This window comes from Grus americana, chromosome 2 (assembly GCF_028858705.1).
Source record: "Grus americana isolate bGruAme1 chromosome 2, bGruAme1.mat, whole genome shotgun sequence".
Taxonomy (NCBI): domain Eukaryota; kingdom Metazoa; phylum Chordata; class Aves; order Gruiformes; family Gruidae; genus Grus; species Grus americana.
Genome location: NC_072853.1, coordinates 42,647,585 through 42,669,008, shown reverse-complemented (window position 1 = coordinate 42,669,008; position 21,424 = coordinate 42,647,585). Strand labels below are relative to the sequence as shown.

General features: G+C 41.8%; 1 protein-coding gene across 7 annotated transcripts in view; it reads left to right on the top strand.

Annotated features, from left to right (window-relative positions):
• The window catches only part of LYN (LYN proto-oncogene, Src family tyrosine kinase), a 56,523-nt gene extending 35,937 nt beyond the window's left edge, over positions 1–20,586 (top strand). For all 7 annotated transcript variants that reach the window (XM_054814900.1, XM_054814903.1, XM_054814906.1 and 4 more), the window contains exons 11-13: positions 11,976–12,129; positions 13,875–14,006; positions 18,937–20,586. In XM_054814900.1, the coding sequence (XP_054670875.1) occupies positions 11,976–12,129; positions 13,875–14,006; positions 18,937–19,139 (489 nt within the window). In that variant the 3' untranslated portion in view covers positions 19,140–20,586. The remainder of the gene's footprint in view (positions 1–11,975; positions 12,130–13,874; positions 14,007–18,936) is intronic.
• Positions 20,587–21,424: the final 838 nt, after the last annotated feature.

Sequence of the window (21,424 nt, the reverse complement as noted above, 5' to 3'; positions counted from 1 at the left end):
CTGTGCGTTAAAAGTGTAAGTAAAAGTGTGTGAGTTTGTGCTTATGAGATTCCTTCAATGTTAATAAATGCCTCATTTTTACTTCTTAAGTTAGGTCCATTTGTCAAACTTCTCCATTAACCTCTACAGACTGTTAGAAATTCTTATGTAAATTACAGTGAAATAAATGAAATCCAATCAAACGATGTGTCAGGTACTAGTATCTGATTGATGAACTGTGATGATTGTTTCAAAAGTATTGTACAAAGTTATCCTATGTCATAAACGAAAGCTGTAGAGAGAGACCCCAGGGTGATTTGTGTGTTAAAGCCTGGATCAAAGGTGCCTGGAGCCCAGTGTTCCACCTCAGATAGTTTCCAGCATTAGACATCCAGGGAGGCGTATAAGAAAATAGGGTAAGAATTGTGCTTTTGCAAGTTGCAGTTCATGATACTGATAGGTAATGAAGGCATTTCTGGTAGGTTATTGTTTCATTGACCTGTTGGGGGTTTTATTATGCATTAGAGTTTACGACTGTCGTACCCTATTACAATAACTCGTTACAACTCATGAGGAAAGATGAGAAAACTTCAAAAAGACATAATAAAACATTAGGGATTTGTACCAAAAATTCACTATAAGAATATTATATAACTGTTTTATATAACAATTGCTATATAAATAAATATAAAATTAGATATTAGGAAGCATTTCTTTACCAAGAGGGTGGTCAAACGCTGGAACAGGCTTCCCAGGGAGGCGGGCGATGCCCCAAGCCTGTCAGTGTTTAAGAGGCATTTGAACAACGCCCTTCATAACATGCTTTAATTCTTGGTTAAAGTGGCCTGAAGTGGTCAAGCAGTTGGACTAGATGATTGTTGGAGGTCATTTCCAATTAGAACTCTTCTATTCTATGTTATATTAGATATCACATATTTTTATACAGATGTTCAACATATCAAACATAGATTTTTATTTAACATAGATTCAATGCAGGAGCTGGTTTTGCTATAATTGGTGGCCCAGTGTACCTATAGGCTTTCTAACTTTGCTGAACTCATTGGATAACTTGTCCTTGAGAATTTAGTGGGGCAAAAGCTTTGTAGATGTGAAAAACCTGCTGGATCCCAGGTCACGGTCTGGAGAGATGAATAACAGTGGGCAGAAAAGAAAATGTAGCTTTGAAAATAGTGTGTAAAGTTCAGGGGAGAGGAGAACATTTGTGAGCAGTGATGTGAAAGGAGACCCAGGATGTGGAGAGGAAAGCACATGTGGTTTTATAGCAGACCTTTTTATTGGAGCTAGGGAAGTTGCGTTCATTTTAAGTGAATACTGTGTTTTCAGAAATTTAAGGCTTAAGAAGCTTTATGAACTAGAAAGCACCTCTGTGTATAACTTGGGTAAATCACTTCCAAGATGGCAGGGGTCAGCAATTATCATTTACGAAGCTTTGAAGGTCGAGTCACTTGAAATGGACTTCACTTGTCACCCCGATCTGATAGCAATCTCTCAGAGCCAGTTCCTGCACTTGGCCGCGGAGGCCGGGACCCTGTGCAGCACAGGTGTTAGGAGAAGGTCCTCTCTTCACCCAAGGTGTAGGCTATCGACAGAAATTCCTGACACCGAGCCACACATTGGGTTGCAGAGTGATCGTAAAGGGATGTTCAGGAGGCCTCTCTTAGGATTCCCAGCTGCAGCCCGAACAAAACTTTGGAACAGAGATACCAGGATTTTTCACATGGAAAGAATTTCTAGGTGTTTTGAGCACATTTGTAAAGAGCCCTTGCTGCCACAGGACTGCGCGGCATAGACTTGCAGGCTGCGTGTGGTTCTCAGACCAGAGATTTCCCTCTGACCAACACAGATGTTCCACTGGTCTTCTCTAACTCTGACAGTCTGAATGTTAATTGATGGGTCTTTAGGACAAAAGATAGACAAAAATATTTTCAAACTCTGTTGGCCTACTGTTAAGGCAATGGTAATTTTATTGCAGACCTGTGGATCATACTTTTCCAGAATGTAGGCTGTATATAAAGGAGAACATGAAATGGTTCTAGTATTTTTGGTATGAGTCTGGTTTGTATAAATGGAACACTAATTTATTCTTGCAGTAGTGATGTTAACCTTTCTGTACAGCCTAAGGGGAAAGAAATTTGGAGAGCTATGTTTCAGAAGAGGTTAAAAAAAAAAAAGTGAGGAAGGAAGCTCATGGTGAACTACTTAAATAAGATCAGGCATTTTTTTTTTGCTTTGATGGACATACATTTGAGCTCTTCATGACTGTCTAATCACACCATTCTAGCAAGGCAGTTTACCAGACTATCCCAGCTTCTCAGAAGGACTGAAAATGCAACAAATGGTAGCTGAGGGTTGGCACATTTTTTTCCTTCGTGCATCTACGATGTTGCACGGGGCTGGCCTGCTTCCAGCTGTGCTACACAGCTGGCCGGCTCGCATCCACACGTGTGCACATAAGGCATCTTTTGCAACAAAAATTGCTGGAAGAACCCAAGTCATTGCAGGAGGGTACGTTAGCAATGGACTTGTGATACAGCAGGAAGAAAACGGGCAAGAAGAGATTTCACTTAGTATGTTGCCTTCTTATCCAGAGGAATTGCCTTTGCCCCCTTACAATGAGCTTGTCAGATAAGGAGGGACTGGGAATTGGAGAATGGGAGGGGAGGATGTAGTCTGTGACTATCAGATAGCTGAAGAATGTAGTGCAGGTAGTTGAACGTGAACCACCAGCAGAAACCAATTTTCCAAGCGGTGCTGAGGAGCGCTGTGGGTTGGTGTTTGCATTGCCAGACTGCTGTTAGCACTCCACGCGCTGACTTCGTAACGCCTTTGCTTTGAACAGTCTTGAAAGAAATGTACATTTACAAGGGCTGAGACTGCTCCCCCAGGTGAAATAAACACCTTTTAAAAAGATAGCATTTTTCAAGCAAGTAATCAAATATAGTCCTACTCTGCTATACTGATATTGCTGGTTTGTTAGCTTAACATCCACACTCACTGATTGCCATTTTTGACAGCGACAGCTGAGTGCTGGGGACAGATGTTTTAATAGGGCCTGTAGTGACAGGACAAGGGGTAATGGTTTTAAACTTTTTACTTTAAAAAAGGTAGACTCAAACTAGATATAAGGAAAAAATGTTTTATGATGAGGGTGGTGAGGCACTGGAACAGGTTGCCCAGAGAAGTTGTGGATGCCCCATCCCTGGAAACATTCAAGGCCAGGTTGGATGGGGCTTTGGGCAACCTGATGTGGTTCAAGATATTCCTGCTCGTTGCAGGGGGGTTGGACTAGATGACCTTTAAAGGTCCCTTCCAACCCAAACTATTCTATGATTCTGTGATTCTACTTAGTTACACTTACATCTAGTGACTACTTTAGCATACAGCTGTGGATTCAGAATTTTATGGGCTTTTTTGCTGTGCTAACAATCACAATATATGAAATCAGGCTTCTGGAAAACGTGGCAAGAAAATGCTTGCTAGGAAGGTGGTTCAGCTCAGTTTCTAAAGCAATCTGCCCTCTGAAAAAGCTGAAGTTTCTCTTTTGTGATGCAATTAGTGTATAGTACGGGCTGGGGAAATCTAGTAATGCCCTGGTAAAGATGATTTTGGCCACTAGAGATGAATGCTAGAAGTGTCTGAAAGGAGTGTGTTTTAAAGGAAGCTGAGTTTTGCAAACGTATCTTCAAGCACATACTACCTGCTTTAGTACAGAGCAGAGCTGTGGCATCTCCCGTAGAAGTCAGCAGAATTGCCAGTACGTCGGACACGCCGGAAACAGCCAGGAAAGCAAAAGATGAGCCTGCTCCTCTGCCTGCGTGACCACTGCTGGTGCGTTCAGCTGGTCTCGCAGCTGCCACACGTCTGGCAGGCATTAGCTGACATGCTTGACAAGCGGTTCCCCTTCCTGGGCCCTCTGCCCGTCAGCTCAGCCAGCAGGCTCGGGGAACCCAAAGGTGCTGGTGGTTCCCAGTTAGGAGTTGGAGGGTGGGCAAATTTCATCGCTTTGTCCATGAGCTGCACTGCCAAGTCTTGCTAATGCAGCAGGCCAAGACAGTCCACGTGGACATTGCCCATATTCCCCTCCGTCATCTACAGGCGACAGCCTCGCTCCTTCAGCGCTAAAGCGACTGCAAACTCTGGATTTTACCAGTTGTTTTTTGTCTTGCCCCAGAGGCACTTTACCCAAAGAGCTCCCGATTCTTTGTTTCACAATTCTTGAAATCATACCTGCTTCTGTTTGATGGGAGCTGCTGAAAACGTACGACGCAAATTCAGTGAACCTTTTGCATGTGTAAACTCTTCCTGCTTCTTATGCAAATCCTTATCTACCATGTAGCACACATACGCATGGTGGCTGTGGTTAGGAAAATGATATCAGTTGTTACCAAACATACTCACGTCATACCTTTTCAAACTGGTCAAAGCTTTGTCACAAAACCAGTCTGTCCTCTTTCCTGTGCAGCGCCGATATTTTCATTAATTCTTCTATGTTCTACAACTTCATTGGCAACTCTTATCCTCTTCTTTCTGCCTTCTAAGGCGACAAATTAAAATTATAATAGACTTAGAATAAAATTAATAGAGATTTTTGATGCAGTGCTTTAACCCTTCCCTCTTCCCTCTGTTTTAAGGGAAAGTCCTAAATCAGAATTAATGTTAACTTTTATTTGGCATTGGGAGATTTCCACTGCGGTCTCACCATATTCCTTTTCAGGTTTCTTTCATTTTTAATGATACTCTCTAATGTTCCAGTGCATAATTATATATGTTACTTTAATAATCTTTTTTTTTTCTCTGTGGGTCTGCTTTGACTACATAGCTGTTTGACTGGAGCAAGAGGAATACATTTTTGCAGCCTTTCCTGACTTCACCTTTAGGATAAGTACTGCTGCAAACTGAAAATTGGTATTACACTGATATATCACTTGAAGATTAAAATGTGACTATTTCACCACAGTTTTCAATTGCCAGATACAAAGGGTCTACATCATCCTCAGAGAGAGTGAGTCACGTGAAGATGAACTCTCTTTTTGAGAACTGTGATGAAGAAGTATATTTTATTTTATTATGCATCTGGACATTGTTGAAAGGAACCTGGGTCTAGTTAATTCGAGACCAAAGACAGTCTTGTCCAGATCAGTAACATGTGTTTGCTTCAAACCTTTCAAAACTTCAGACTGTTTTTAGTGAGGCTTTTCCCTAGGAACCGAGAATTACCAAACTGAAGGCAGTGTGAAACTCAGGATATGCTCCATTACTTCCTCTGCTTAAACTTCACCAGTGGGATGCTCCCTCCCACCCCAAGCGCTTTGCACTCATTTCCAGTCTGGTTTTCAGGCTGCTTTACCTGCTTTTGGCAAGAGCATCCCACCGAGCCCTGGGCAGCCGAGAGCAGCTCTGAGGTCACTGTCCCCTACTCACCCAGCAAAGGATGAAGGATGTGGCCAGGATGTCCTCTTCACAGCTGGACCCTCAGGGGCAGCATCCCAGCCCCGGGGAGCGAGCGCAGCAGTTCAGCCCCGCTTGTCTCGCAGGCAGCAGCAATACAGAGGGAATTTCGAAGCTGCCTTTATGCACGAGTCCCTGCCTGCCACTGCCTGCGGTTTCACGTCTAGTTTTGTAGTACGGATCCTGAAATGAGTAAGAAGCCACATCTGTCAATACAAAGGGAAATCTTTTAACAGTATACCTAAACCATCTCTAAGTAATCATTTCTATGTGATTTTGGTTTAAAATCATAGATAAAATAGGAATCGAGAGGATTAGGGAGGTTCTTAGCCTAGTAGTTTCTCATTATTTTGGAAATTGTAGGTCACCCCCTTTTGTTTTTTTCCCCAGAGTTGACTTCATTTATAATCAAATAAAAACTAAGCTCAACTTTGAATAGATTCATTACTTATGTTTTTTCCCCATTTTGCTTGCCCTGCTTTGCAGGCAAGTGAGGATGCGTGAGTTTGGATTTATCGATAGTTTTAAGGTGTCTCATAAGCCACCTATATCCACAAAAACTGTCCTAACCCAGTTCTTTCCCTTTTCCACCCTGTGTTCTTACCCCTTTGTCATTCACGTTAACCACATGTGCATCCTTGGCCCTTTCAGTGGAGACTGAAGCAAAGGCGGGCATTTAAAAACTTCTCTGTAGCATTTGCATGTAATCTTCTCCATCATTTAATTTAATCATTCATTTAATGTGAACATTTTCCTTGGTGTTATGCTACTACTAATGCACCTCTAGTTTCCCTGTTTATACTTACTATTTGTAGCACTTTTTGTGGGTGAGCTCTGCTGATTTTTGTTTTTTTCTTGTTTTGTAATTTGACTTTATAATTTTCAGGTGTTTCTGACCATGTAAGATTTGGCCAAATCAATCATCTACCAAAGGTCTTGGGAGTCTGGGGAGGTCCCTGCTGACTGGAAGCTACCCAATGTTATATTCCAATCTACAAAAAGGGTGTGAGGGAAGACCCAGGGAACTACAGACCTGTTGGTCTAACCTCAGTTCCTGGAAAAATTACAAAGATTATACTGAGTGCTGTTGAAAGGCATTTACAGAATAATGCAGTCATCAGGCACAGTCAACATGAGTTCACAAAGGGAAAGCCCTGTTTAACTCATTTGATGTCCTTCTGTGCTAAGGTCACCTGGCAGGTGGATGGAGGGAAGGTGGTGGATGTAGTTTTTCTGGATTTTAGTAAGGCTTTTGATACCGTCCTTCACAGCATCCTTCTGGACAAGTTGTCCCACTGTGGGACAAGCAGGTTCACAGTGCGCTGGGTGAAGAACTGGCTGAAGGGCAGAGCTCAAAGGCTTGTAGTGAATGGGGCTGCATCTGGCTGGCGACCGGTCACCAGCAGTGTTCCTCAGGGTTCAGTCCGAGGGCCAGTCCTGTTCAATATATTTATCAATGGTCTGGATGCAGGAGTCGAATGCACCGTTAGCAAGTTTGTGGATGACACCAGACTGGGAGGTACTATAGACTGTCTTGAGGGACAAGATGCCTTGCAGAGGGATCCAGATAGATTGGAACATTGGGCCATGATTAATGGGAGGAAATTTAACCAGTCAAAATGCCAGATCCTGCACTAAGGAAGGAGTAATACCGGGCACAAGTATAAACTGGGAGAGGAGTGGCTGGAGAGCAGCCCCACAGAAAGGGACCTGGGGGTGCTGGTCGACAGCAGCTCAACATGAGCCAGCAGCGTGCCCTGGCAGCCAAGAGGGCAAACCCCACCCTGGGGTGCATCAAACACAGCATCACCAGTCACCCAAAAGAGGGGATTATCCCGCTGTATTCAGCCTTGGTGTGGCCTCACCTTGAGTACTGTGTGCAGCTCTGGGCCCCACGATTTAAGAAGGATGTGAAGGTCCTTGAATGTGTCCAGAGGAGGGCAACAAAGCTGGTGCAAGGGCTGGAAGTAATGTCCTCTGAGGAGTGGCTAAGGACTTTGGGCTTGTCTAGTTTGGAGAGAAGGAGGCTGAGGGGCGACCTCATTGCTCTCTACAGCTTCCTGAGGAGGGGAAGTGGGGAGGGAGGTGCTGAGCTCTTCTCCCTGGGATCCAGTGACAGGACACGGGGGAATGGTTCAAAGCTGCACCAGGGGAGATTCAGACTGGACATTAGGAAGCATTTCTTTACCGAGAGGGTGGTCAAACACTGGAACAGGCTTCCTAGGGAGGTGGTCGGTGCCCCAAGCCTGCCAGTGTTTAAGAGGCATTTGGACCATGCCCTTCATGACATGCTTTAACTTTTGGTCGGCCCTGAAGTGGTCAGGCAGTTGGACTAGATGGTCACTGCAGATCCTTTCCAACTGAAATATTCTATTCTGTTGTAAATTTTTCTTGTCAGGCACTGTCTTTACAATAAGTGTGATTTGCCCTTGCACTTGTAATTGCTGGGGTTTTTTTGATGATGCGGTTGTTCCTGAGACTCTTTTTCCCATGAGGTTGTACGTGTCAGTTCTCTTGTTTTCCTAATAAAAAAGAACTTCATATTTTGCTATTCTTTCATTCCCTTCCATATTCATTCCACTTCGTTTCATGATCCCTGTCAATTTTCCTTCTCAACAGTACATAATGCATTCTCAGCATGATGTAAAAACATCCTGTCAGGCTGACCCTAAGTAAACCTATCTGGCCTCTTTATTATTCCACATTTTTACATATAGCCTAGAAACGCACAAGCAGAATCCATTACACATGTTGCCGTAACTCCCTCTCTGCATGAAGAAACAGCCTTGAAACTATGTGTAAAGCATGCCTTGTTTGAAATAACTCTTGCAAAAGAGGATCACAGACCTTTGGGATGGAAGATGAAATCAAGCATGTCATTGAGTTGAAAAATGGAGCTATGAACAAATCCAGAAGTTCTCTGGTTTTGCAGAAAAAAAGAAAAAAAAAGTTAAAATAGCTGAGTCTTACCTTTTGAAAAAAAAGCACAGAACTGTCCATCCCTCTACGTGCTATTTAATGTCTGCTGTGACGTTTCACCAATCATAGAACCATAGAATGGTTTGGGTTGGAAGGGACCTCAAAGATCACCTAGTTCCAACCCCCCCTGCCGTGGGCAGGGACACCCTCCACTACACCACATTGCCCAAAGCCTCATCCAACTGGGTCTTAAACACTTCCAGGGATGGGGCATCCACAGCCTCTCTGGGCAACCTGTTCCAGTGCCTCACCACTCTCACAGTAAAGAATTTCTTTCTAACATCTGATCTAAATAGACCCTCCTTCAGCTTAAACCCATTACCCCTTGTCCTGTCACTGGGAAGTCTTTGAGTTGTGACCAAGTGCTTTTGCTTTTCAGAAGGTGTAGCTCTTCTGTGACAGTAGGTTCTCCTCTCCCTACTTAAAAGTCTTCTGCTGCTTTTACCTCTTTCCCCCGAACACCTTCAGAAGCTAAAAGAATGGGTCAGAAAGTAGGGAATGCATCTTTTCAAAGCAATATTCTATATGTGCCACGCTTTTGCTACCATTTTCTTTCAGGATTTTGAAAGAGTTTTATACCTATTTGTGAAATGACCCACACGTTTTCCGGAAAGTTAAGCAATTACCCCATTTTACAGGTAGAAAGAGCAGAAACAGAAAGAGCAACGGCAGCTGAAATCACACCCAAAAGGGTGACAGCTGTCTGCAGAACTGTGGCTCTGAGTCATTAATTTATTGCATGACTTTTACCTAAAGCTTTACAGTACGGAGGCTGTCTTGTGGGGTGATTTATTTCTTCCAGAAGTCTTTTCTTCCATTCTTACCCTGGGTGCGTAGTTCCTAGTATTTAGAGATTTGTTGGTTGGTTGTTTTTCAAAGGATTTAACTTGGGTATTTCTAGAAGCGTGTCAGTAGTTCATTAAAGGTGAAGGGGAAATTGCTCCCTTGTTGGTAGCAGCACTTGTGCAGTGTAGGCAGAATCCTCTCCTAAAGGCCACAAAACATATTCCAGAAGCCCAAATTAGCTTTCCCATCCTGCTCCTGAGTAATAGTTACACGTAGCTGAACAGTCTTGACAGGTACTAATGATCATTAAAAGAGGGGGGAAAAGGCTTTAATTTTCTTTTGTTCCCATGAATTTCTCTAGATTTAACATATCATTTGGCAATGAAAACCCAACAATTATCATAAAGAGTTAACACATGGGCTCTGGCACCCATTTCCTTGATCAAAAAAATCCTCTTTTTTTTTTTTTTTTTTCTTTTCCCACAAGCAAGGGTTCAATGTGACCAGACGTGTGAATTCAGTTGTCCAGTCACTGTGTTTCCCCTCCTTCTCCCATTCAAAATTCCTTGCCCATTATTCTTTTCCTACTCGGGAATTTTTTGCATGCCCAAATGCTTACACATACGTGGCTTCTCTGAATTTCTCTGACTCAATGCAGTCAAAACCATTGTCCTGGAATTTCACAGAAATGTAGTTTGTATATGCTGAAAATATAATGGATTTTTTGATGTCACATTCTTCATTTGTGACTGACCAGATGATAACTTCAGTGAGTCTGGCACAAATGAGAGGAAATAAAATAGTCTTTCCAATGGTTTTGCTTGGTTGGGCTTGGAAACTAAATATCGCTGTCACAAATGTCTCTTTCATGAGGTGTTTCTTCATTCCCCATCCAGCAGTTGGCCCAAACATTAAATCTGTGCAGGGAAGTAGTAGGAAAGTTGATTCCTTTGTGACAGTTGATGTATTTTTGGTGACATTAGTGGACCTGTCTGCATTTTGGTCATATCTGCCAAGCTGGCCAGTCCAACCTCGGCACTGGTCTGACAGCAAAACCTTCCCTTTCATCTTTCTTTCCTCCCCATACTCGAGTAATCGCACGGGGAGGAGAGACAGGCGGATCAGGCCCTAATCAAATACTACTCTTCTGTTTTGTCTGTAAGTCTCTAGTAAGACTCTATGGCAATTATTCACTAGTAGCTGCTTCCTTCATATAAATCATCTTACTTATTTCTAGAAAATGTGAAATGCAAGTGTTCTTCATTCCCTTCATCATCGGAGTTTCTTTCTGGTTCAGTGTGAGAACCCCCCTGCTTTCTACAAGGGCGATGTAACACTCTGCTCTGAAGAACACACTGGTTTGTAAGAGGAGGTTTGCAGTGGAAGGAGGTGGGAGGGCAAGTGGCTCTGTTTTTCCATTGCCTAAACCGAAAAAGAGGAACGAAGACCGTGTGGTTTTGTGTTGTAAGTGGAGGCAGCCTGTGCCTTCGCAGTACCCCCTGGGGACTTTTTTTAAAAAAGGATAAGCAGAAGTGATGTTAACGTTTTTCTTACAATTTGGTCGGGTGCTCCTGACTGCTTTACTGCAGGGCTGAATGAGCACCTCTGGCACTGAGAAGGGACCCGTGCACTTGTCTTCTCCTGAGGTGGAGAGGAAAGAGCCCGTGTGTGAGTGTCTGGGAAGGACCCTGACTGATTTATTGCTGCTTCATTAGCAAATCTGAGAGCTTCTGCATTCCCCAAACCGTGTGGCCGAGAGCGAGCTGTCTGTCACCCGCCCATAGACATCCTGAAGAGGTACCTGCGGCGCAGGTTGGACCGTGGGCCTTGCCTGGGAACGACCCATCACCAGAGTCTTACAGGGGAGAGAAAAACTGACAGCTCACAAGCACTGGGTTTATTTTTCTTTTTTCCTAGCTCCTCTGAAACTTTTGGACAGAATACAACAGACACATCAGTTTTATTGCTCTGAGTTTAGAAACTACTGTTTCAGTTTCTTTTTTTCTGAAAAGTAAAATGCTTTTCTTCAGGGGGAAAAAAAAAAAAAGTTAGTCTGGGCATATACTGAAAAAATCATCCCCAGTGCATATTTTGAGGACATTAATCATCTTTAATATGGTTTGGAAATTAATTTGGGCTGCTGAAATACAAATTAAATTTACTTATGATAGTATCTGAGAGCTGGCTGTTGCCAAACACTCCTCGTGTATGAACAGGTACATGTTGCTGTAGAAGAAAATAAAGTTGTTTGCTCTTAGTCATTGTTTCCTGATCGTCCAGGCCTATACTGGGTAAACAGAAAGTTGTTGGGGGTTTTTTAACTCTATCTGCACTGGTCCTTCATCAGTCCTTAAAAGAATGTCTGTTTAACTTGTTTAATTCCATCCATTTTCTTAGTATTTGGAAAATAAACTGGTTAATAATTTGGGGAAGAGAATATTTTAGTAGAAATCTTAGGAACATTTTAATTAAGATTTTTTTTCAGGAAATGTCTCTAATATCTCTAATCCTGCAGCTGTTAATTACCCAAACAATTCTTGTGAAGCTGCTCCTGTAAGTATAGTTTTGCAGGATTGGATCTACACATCAGTTTTCCATGGCAATCACCCTTTCTTTGCTTACTTCTAAAAATTGCTCCAAAGATATTGGCAATGATTAAATGAATGTGGCTTTGCTGATACATTGAAAGAACAGAGAGCTCAGACCTGCTGATGGTGGTGCATGGTGTTGAAATATCAAAATAGTTGTTTCTTTCGTTACAGATTGCAGAAGGAATGGCATACATAGAAAGAAAAAATTATATCCATCGAGATTTGAGAGCAGCAAATGTTCTGGTTTCAGACTTACTGATGTGCAAAATTGCTGATTTTGGACTAGCAAGAGTCATTGAAGACAACGAATATACAGCAAGGGAAGGTATGTATTTTTATTTTTGTTTTTAAAACTTCAGCCTCTGGGAGGCAGTGAGGCTGTATCTAACAATAATGTGGTCACCAAGGACAGAAAATGCCATAACAACTTCCTAGAGGCAGCTTTCTAATGCCAACAACTTTTAAAAAGAATAAGGAAACAAATAACCTTTCTGTGCTCCCCAGGCTTTTTGAAAAGTTTATTTTATGTAAATTTGAAAACTAAAGAAAATTGAGAGTACTTAACTGCACACAAATTTTTCTAAATTGAACAAATTAATTGCACACTCACAGCTTCCATCCCACTGAATGAAATGCCAAGAAAATGTGATCTTATTTTCTCTTCACATCCTTAAGTGCCACATTGACCTCCTTTCACTTAGGGAAAGGAAGGAGCCCTAGCAGGTGTAGTTGCCGGTAACAAGAAAACCTTTAGCAGAACTGTTTGTCTTTTGAAGCTGCTTTAGGAGCCGCAGCGTTGATTTGCATGTTGGGCAGCATTGCTGCTATGTGTAGGGACGCTGGAAGGCTGGGACATGTCCCTGCTCAGCACACGGGTGGGAGTTAACATCGCAGCAGGGTCAGGACTGGCAAGAGGGGAAATCATGCTATTAAAGATATTTGTCTGGGTTTTGCCATGTGTGTTTTGTTAAGGATCTTTTCGAGAAGTGCGTAGACAATTTGTTGTAGTGAAAAGTTTTTATTTGTGCTTCTGTGCACAGATTGCATTAGGGTAACTTTTCGGAGCAGGTTTGTCGGCTGGCTTTCCCCCTCTCGCTTTAAAGACGCTACCTCATGTTTTCACACAGTCTGGATGGAAACGGTGGTAATGTAGGACAGGAGGGGAAGAACTGCGGTATGAGGAAGAAAGAGAACAATGCAGTACAGTTGAGATTAAAGGAAGATGAGCTATTCAGCACTCACTGGGTAACAGTAATTCAATAGATCAGAGGAATGGGTCTGATTAAACGGTTTTCAGAGGTACAGAACCCATATCTGTGATTTTAGCTATCTCTGGACATTGTATATTGATTAAATGAACCTTTCAGGTTATAAATTCTTCATGCAAAGTTTCTTTGATGTGTTTTCTGCCATTCAGAAAAGTTTCCTAGCTTACCTGGTATTTTGTAGCGGAATGATAGAGCAGGCTATAAAGGACATATAGAGAAAATCTGCTTGTATTACTCTCTGTTGTCTGAAGAGTTAATGTAATGTTCCCCAAGAAAGGCAGCTTGAACTTCCCTTGTTTCACTGGAAGGAGTTTGCTTTTATATGTGATTTTCTGCAATCAGTTTAATTAGACATGAAAGACCATATTATAAGATATGACTTTTTAAGATATGACTTGCTACTGCTTTTGCATCTATGGCTGAATATGAAATGCATTAAAACGTATGTTGAAGGGAGACTGACTTTCTTTAAAATAGGAAAAGTTAGTTAAAGTCTTGCAAAGTTCCAGGTGATGGGAATTGTAAGATTTTTGCCTAACCACTGAGCAGAAGGGACAATGGTGACTGCAATTTTAGCAAAAATTCACCATGCCTAAAAGTCAAAAGGTGCTGTGTAACTTTTGGCATCTTATTTGCACCTCTGGCAGAGGACGTGCAGTGTGGCAACACGCATCCTGCAGGACAGCTTTGCTGATAACTCTTGGACAGAAGGAGTTGCTGGTAACTTTGCTAATTTAGGAGTATCATAGGCAAGTTGTTTAAGACCTTTTAGTGGCTTGATATTGACTGTACTATTTTTTAGGTGCAAAATTCCCTATTAAATGGACAGCACCGGAGGCAATTAACTATGGATCTTTCACTATTAAATCTGATGTGTGGTCATTTGGGATTCTCCTGTATGAAATCGTTACATATGGAAAGATTCCTTATCCAGGTATGGGCCTGTGTTTATACCATTACTCTGTATTTATACTTTGTTGTTAAAAAGCAAAGAAAATATGCAGGGAAAGAGCTGGCATCTGACAGCAGCGATTTGGAAAATGTCTTGCAGGCAATGTTATTGCTTTGAAAACTTATAATCACTGTATGTGTAAACCACGTGCCTCTCTGGTGTAAATTTTAGCAGACAGACCAATGGCACCACGAACACGTAGTCATTTTTATATATTCAAAAGGTTTTACAATGGCAGCAAGTGCCGCGTTGTCACAGATCCCAGCTTTACGGTCAGCAGCACAGTCCCACAGCGAGGATGCAGCACTACAGGTTCTAATGGTGCTGTGTAAGCTTCAGGGGGGGTTAATATCGTAATATGTGAAAGTACTAAGAAAGCATGTTTTCATAAGCAAATAGGCTGTAATAATTTGTCAATGTTAGCTAATCTAAACAAATATGAAAGCAGATCCTAAAGCAGTGTTGGTGTACTGCTAGGAATATTTACTCTTCATTGTTCCATATAGTTCAGGTACAAGACCACAGAGGAGTAAATCAATCGTGGCTGCATTAGGTAGCTGTGAAATGGTTACGTGCTTCATGTTTCTTTTTTCTTTCTGTTAAACAAAATACGTATTAATGTTTCCAGCACACAGAGACAGCTTGTATGAAGGATATGTTTACGCACACAAAATTGTCACATCTCGGGCATAGCTGATTAACTCCGGGCAGCAGACTGCATTCATTTAAGCTTACTGAGGTTATGGAAAATTGCCCTAAATTCTCTTATCTTGTGGGCAAATGGGGAAAGTACAGCCATGTTCACCTATACTGCACATCTCATAGATGGAGTAACTTCTGAGGGGAACCCTTAGGATCCTGCCGTTCACAGGCAGCAAAGGGAGAGCAGACATTTCATCCAAGCGAAGCTTTCCCAGCACTTCCAGTGCCGCAGCTCTTGCTGTTTAAACAGTGAAAACATTTTCATCACCACTTTGTGTGCAGCTGGAATTCTCCATCCTGAGCTGCCAGAAACAGCAAAGGGGTAGACCCGAGTCCCTGCAATGACAGCAGGCTCCACACCGCTGAGTACAGGGAGACCGGACCTCCCGGGAGACTTGGGCAGCGGGGAAGGGGTGATGGCGGCCAACTTTACACTACGTTATGGAAGTACATATCAACTTTCCATACAAGAGGTAGAGCCAAACCAGACGTTCTCATTGCTCGGTAAGGCTCCAGTCCAGGAAAGCACTTAAGCCCTAGAGTAGCCCCCTTAAACTTCAAGAGGTGATAGGGGTGCTTGCACAGCTAAGTGTTTAAACATATGCTCCAGGTTGGTTTTTAGGTAAGGGCTATAAAATATGTGACTGAGTAGCAAGTCCTCCCAAAGCTATTCTAAACACTGCTCGTGTCCCCAAGAAATATCAGGTGGGAGTTGTATGCAGCCAAGTAATGCATGGTTCTTCCCATAGTCAGGATACTTTTTTTTTCCTGTTACCACATGCCTCTGTATCCAGACAGTTGCCTACGCTGAGATGGCCTCACAAGGTTATTCCTGGATGCCTTGAAAATTGTGCTTCCCTGAGCAAACCTACAAGCTCACCTGGAAACCAGCACTACAAAAATACAAAACCCAAACCAATACTTAATTCTGCAGCTAAGTCTGCTCACTGTAGTGAATTGTACTAGTATGAGAAAACATCTCTTCTAGGGGAAGTCTGGGCAATTTTTTTTTTTTTTTTAAATATGAGAGCATTTTTATGAGCACCATAAATTGGCCATACACCATGGATTTGTTTGTCAACCAGCAGTTAGAAGCAGGAGCCTCTTGACTGCATACTAGAGGATTTTAGTAGTTTGTAGGCATTACTTGCATTACACTGGAAGAGGATGTATGTCTATTTTAAATAGAAGTATAAATTGAAATAGCCTATTAGACTGAAAGTTGATACTGAAGAACCAGAAGGATAGCAAAATAAATGGGTGACCAATTTACATGAAGGGCTGTGACAGATTTGAGCATTACCGCAGCATGGCAAGAGTAACCTGGTGAGAGGTTGTAACCAGCAGCCACTGCAGAGAAACAGTAAATTGATTTTTCAGTTCTAGCAGGAATGCTTCAAAATATTCTTTTCAATTATTAACCAGCTCCAGCAGCTAAAGAGCAGTCAGCATAAAGCTGCATGTGAAACAGTTTGAGTTGAAACTGGCAAGTACTTAATACCTGTGAAGAAAATCTAGGCAGACAATCTGGTAGGAAGCATTTCCAGCCAAGAAACTTGGAGCTTTTGTGATCTTTGTTCTTAAATTCCAACAGCTGTTTCTCTTCCTGAGAAAATCAAAGCAATTAGTGGGACTATAGTTTCAGGAACTACCTCTGAAATATGAAACAAGTATTTGAATCCCTGGGCAAGTAAGTTGAATTGGTTGTTAAAACTAATTTCCAGGTGATTATATAGTATGTCAAATACTGGCAACATCCATACTTGCATTCCAATTATGTCAGCTGCTCTTCACAAGATATGCAACTTTCTATACGGTGGATTCTTCCTCCATACCACTGTGTTCACATCATTTCCCAGGCTCTGATGTAAGGAAATAGGTCTTTGTCTGTGAAGCTTAACAGGTACCACAGTGTGAATTACCAGACCTTTAGAGCTAATGTCCTTTGCTAGCATTTAAGAGCGTGTAAGTGTAACAAATATGCATATGGGATATATTTCTGTGACTGATCAGGATGTAGATTTGATGAGACAGGTAATTCTCTAGCCACAAAATCCTAAAAAAAGAAAGAAAAAGTTTAACAAATAGGTATTTTGAGAATACTACTTGGACTGTGGGGAAGACAGGTAAGCTTTTTTGTTTTAAATAAAACCCCAAACATATGCAAAAATGCTCATGACATATTTACTATGAAATACTGAGAAAAGTCTTTTCATTTTTTGTCTTGTGAACTTAGATGGTTATTTAACAGCTGGTTTGCCTGCAGGTTAGCTGAACCCCAGGCTTCGTCCTTGGCATTCAGAATCTAACAGTCAGTCCTGCAGACATTAGATCTAAGCGCAATCTAGAGTACTTACACCCACAGAATCAGCCCTGTTCTGCACAGAAGCCCAGTAGCAGCAGTCGTCATGTGGCAGCCCACAGTTAACTAAGACTTTGCACATTATGAATAACTATTTTACCGTGTACATTATATATAATCTATTTCTTTAAGCTCAAGCAGTCAGATTGCTGTTGTCTATAAAATGCTTTATTGGCTTTCTTCCTATGTTTATTTTGTCTTTATATAGCAGTGATTCCTTAGTCTGTGACAACGTGCCATTCCACTGCTACCTTCAAAATACTGTCTTTCTACACACACGTGCAGTATTAGCTCAGGAAAACTTCACTCCTCCTTCCAAAGCGGAACTGGAAATACAAAAAAAAAATATGCTCACAGTAAGCGCTGTGAGCCAGGTTTCATGGCTGACAGTATTTTTATAATAGGCTAAAGCCAAAAGGCTTGAACTGAAGTTGGCTATATGAACTATGGTCATCTGGAATAGTCAAAGTAGTTATACCAGATAAAGCTGTCATTTGGTTGTAATTCAAATGTGTCCTTACCTGCCAAGTGGCTTAAATAAAGCATAGCTTTAATTGTCCGATAGCATGTACAAAGATCTGCACAGTCTGCAGTGACAGAGCTGCACGGCCACCAAGCACTCGAGGGAGCACCACATCTGCACCTCCGCTGTCACCCTTGCTCAGAGCGGGACCCATCCCGCCTCATCTCAGCAGAGCGCAGCTGCTCTCCCCACACCTCTGGGGACCTGGCATAAGCAGGAGCAGTGAGTGTCACACATGCACCTGACTGAAGGCCGAGCTGCCTGAGAAAAACCATGAGAACCCACAGTCAGGCAGAACTGTGCCACATGGAGGAGTGACCAGCGGCTGTGGGGTCTGGAATACCCTTCTCAATAGAGGGAAGTTCTTCACTGGTGGTGGCAAACGTCTAGGCTGACACACAGTGTCTTCCTGCATGCCCAGTCATCAGAAGAAATGGCGTACAGTAAGTTTAGAGTGTGTGTCCTGGAGAAGGCACAGTACTTGGCTGGATTGCATAAGATTTGCAGAGGAAGGGACAAGCTGAAAGGCAGGTTTCTGGGCAGGAAGTGGTGAGCCTTTTTGTCAGCCCTGCCATAGCTGACCTTCTGAGAGCAGATGTCGAAATTGTTCTGTGAACCATTCTCTCAAGGATTTAAAAAAGGAGGAAGTCAGGGCAGGGTGGCGAAAAAGAGAGGAGGAGGAGGATGGAATCCAGGGCAGGCTTCTCATGTGACATCAGTTGGTGTGAGAGGCTCAGGATGCACTTCTGGTAGTTAGAGTTCTTATCCCCCGTAACATGGAACCAAGGCAAAGCTCAGCACACCTGGCAAGATGGTTTTGCACAAAAGGCATAGGATGAGGAAGAAGGGAAGGGAAATTGCCTGTTACAAATAATGGTATGATGAGTGACCACGTCCAGCATCTTGCAGTCGGCAGCACTTACACAAGAGCTGACGTAGAAGAAAAACTGAAAGTGTGTTATTACATTGGGCTGGGTGACTGGCAGCATGGTCAAACACATAGGCAGCTCTCTGCCTCAGTACGGAGGGGGTCTACAGCAAGCAGGTAAGAAGCTCTGCAGCTGTAGACAAAGGCTGATGCCAGGTGGGCTTTTGCTGTGAACCTTACTACCTCTGGAAGAAGAACAAAGGGTGGCAGGACTGGTCAGAGGAGAACAGATCTGGTCCTGGAGATGAGCATTCTGATTTCTCCCACAGTCTTTAATAAGTAGTAATAGCTTTGTGTTATTGGGTGAAGAGCTTTAGAGTGAAGTAAATCAAAAAGAAAAAAACAATTTCTTTAGGAATTGAGATCATTTGATCAAACTTTCTTTTTCTCTTTGAAGGTATGAGCAATTCAGATGTGATGGTGGCTCTTCAGCGCGGGTACCGAATGCCACGTATGGAAACCTGTCCAGCTGAGCTTTACGATATTATGAAAACATGCTGGAAAGACAAAGCAGAAGAGAGGCCAACATTTGATTATCTACAGAGTGTGCTTGATGACTTCTACACAGCAACAGAGGGGCAGTATCAACAACAGCCATAGAACAGGTTTTTTTCTATTGACATGGATCATTGGCACAGACAATTATTTGGACAGACTGCTCAAACCAATTACTCCATGAGTTTGGACGTCTTAACTGAGTGGCAAAGTTGAAATGCCGAAGGAAAGAGTACTACTGCAGAGAAATAATCATGTTTTTCTTTTGTTAAAACAGTTCCTCTAAAGATTGAAGTCCTCCTTAAATGCTATGTTTTGCATCTGCAGAAACATCCCAAACCAAGCAGGCTTTTTGGGGTGGGGAGGGAGAAGGAAGGAAAGCAATCGTGCACCAGTACTGTTTGACAACACTTTCTTAAAATTTAAGTCATGGAATACATTACAAGACCTTTATAAAAGGGGCAAGAAGATGCATGAACAGCTGCTTTCAAAAGAAAAAGTCATGAAGGAAAACTTATGGATTTAAGACATAGTGATGGTCTTATATCATCTTTTTGATATAAAGCATATTGTGAAAAGTATTTTTATATCCATGTTATTTCACATTAGTAGTTGGAGTACTGTCACCTCTTGTAAGACTCTCTAAACAGTGTCATGGTTTCCTTTAAGGAAGGGTTATGTATGTAATTCTTTACACTGAAGATGATTCTGTTTTACTGCTGTATTACTCAAATGTGAAATAATTTTCAAAGCATCACCCAGCCATCACAGATGCAGAAGTGCAATAGGACCACACACAACAGCAGAAGCGGCAGTACACCTAGCTCTGTATTTCAACCTTCACTTTCCCACAAGGCCAAAGTCATCATCTGAAGTCCCTGGGAAAGCACAGGATTTTGAAGGAAGTTAATGCTTTCATTGCAGTCACCGAGACTGTTAGCAGTGAAAATATTTTAATCTCAATTTTTAATCCTCTGTGATTATTCAAGAATATTCCTTATATTTTTGCTGCTTTAATCAACTAACCTCAAATCTGTTTTAAAGCTGAAACTAGCTCTAGCACTATCAAAAACAATTTGTGGAAATATACAATAGGATATCAAGTTACATTGCAGTGACACTAGAGGTTTGTTGCTCAGTATATAAATCTAATTCATAAAAGTCTTGCATTTTGCTAAGATCTACATATTGAATTGTTCTATCAAGTTACTTACCAAAACAGCTGAGCTAGTACAATTGCAATGTAACTACAGCATAGATTACTTTTTTTCTCCTTCAAAGTGACACCGGTTCTTACAACTGAAACCCAGTACATCTTTGCCACCCCTCAACCCAATTATTTAGGCAAATGGTACTTTGCAGAAGCTTAAAACCCTTTTGATAAAGCTTCAGTGTGCCTGCAGTTGAAGTTCAGCAGCATAAATATTAATTGCTTTTCCTTTCCATTGGCTTCCTTCAGTCAAACTGTGCAGTTTAAGCAGACTATCAGTTAAATATGTAAATAGTTTCTATTGTATGGTGATTTTTAATTTTAATAAACACTTAATCTGAAGCAAGTTGTACAGTAGTAACTTGAGATAAAACAAATGGCTGATATGCTATCCAGAGTGGTAGCTTCATGTAGAACAGAGGAACATCTGTTCACCATCACTAACAAGATTATTTTGCAACAGTAAATATTTATGGATTCTGCTTTCCTTATACCCATTGAGCTTTGAGAAGCTGAAAAGGACTGAACTAGCCATCTCTGCATCCTTGTTAGAGCTTATTTTTGGTCTGGAGGGCAGGGAGGTAAGTCAGTTCTCAGCAGTCCTTTAAAATAGCTTCTCAGAAGTCTTTAATGTGATAGCAATGCAGTCCATTGCAACTCTTTGGAAAACATTACAGTTAATAATTGGTCAGTACTTCACTACAGGCTTCATCTTATTTTAAGGAAAAAAATAGCTTCAGATAACGTAAACTTGTCTTTTAAACCATTTCCTGCGGCCGACCAAAGAGCTCTGGGAAGTAGGTGGAAACATGGAAACTGCATTTGCTCAGGGAATAAGAGGTTATAGTTGGTGTTACACAAACTTGCTAACATACGCTCTCAGACAAGTGACAGACTGTCAAGGTGCAGCACTAGATCATTTGAAATGCTCTTATAGAAAGTTTCCAGTATTGCCCTGTATTGAGGATTTTTTTTTTAACTTCTGTTTCAATATTGGTGTTCTTAGAGAAATTTGTACACAACAGCTTTCTGGTTCACGGAATCAACACTCAGTCTATTGTATCACTACATCAAAATATTTTTTAATAGCTGGAATAGTTTGTGTGGGAGTAGAATAATATTTTAGAAATTTGACCCTGGAGGGCTTATAGGCCTTTAGAATTACAAGAGCCAGATAATC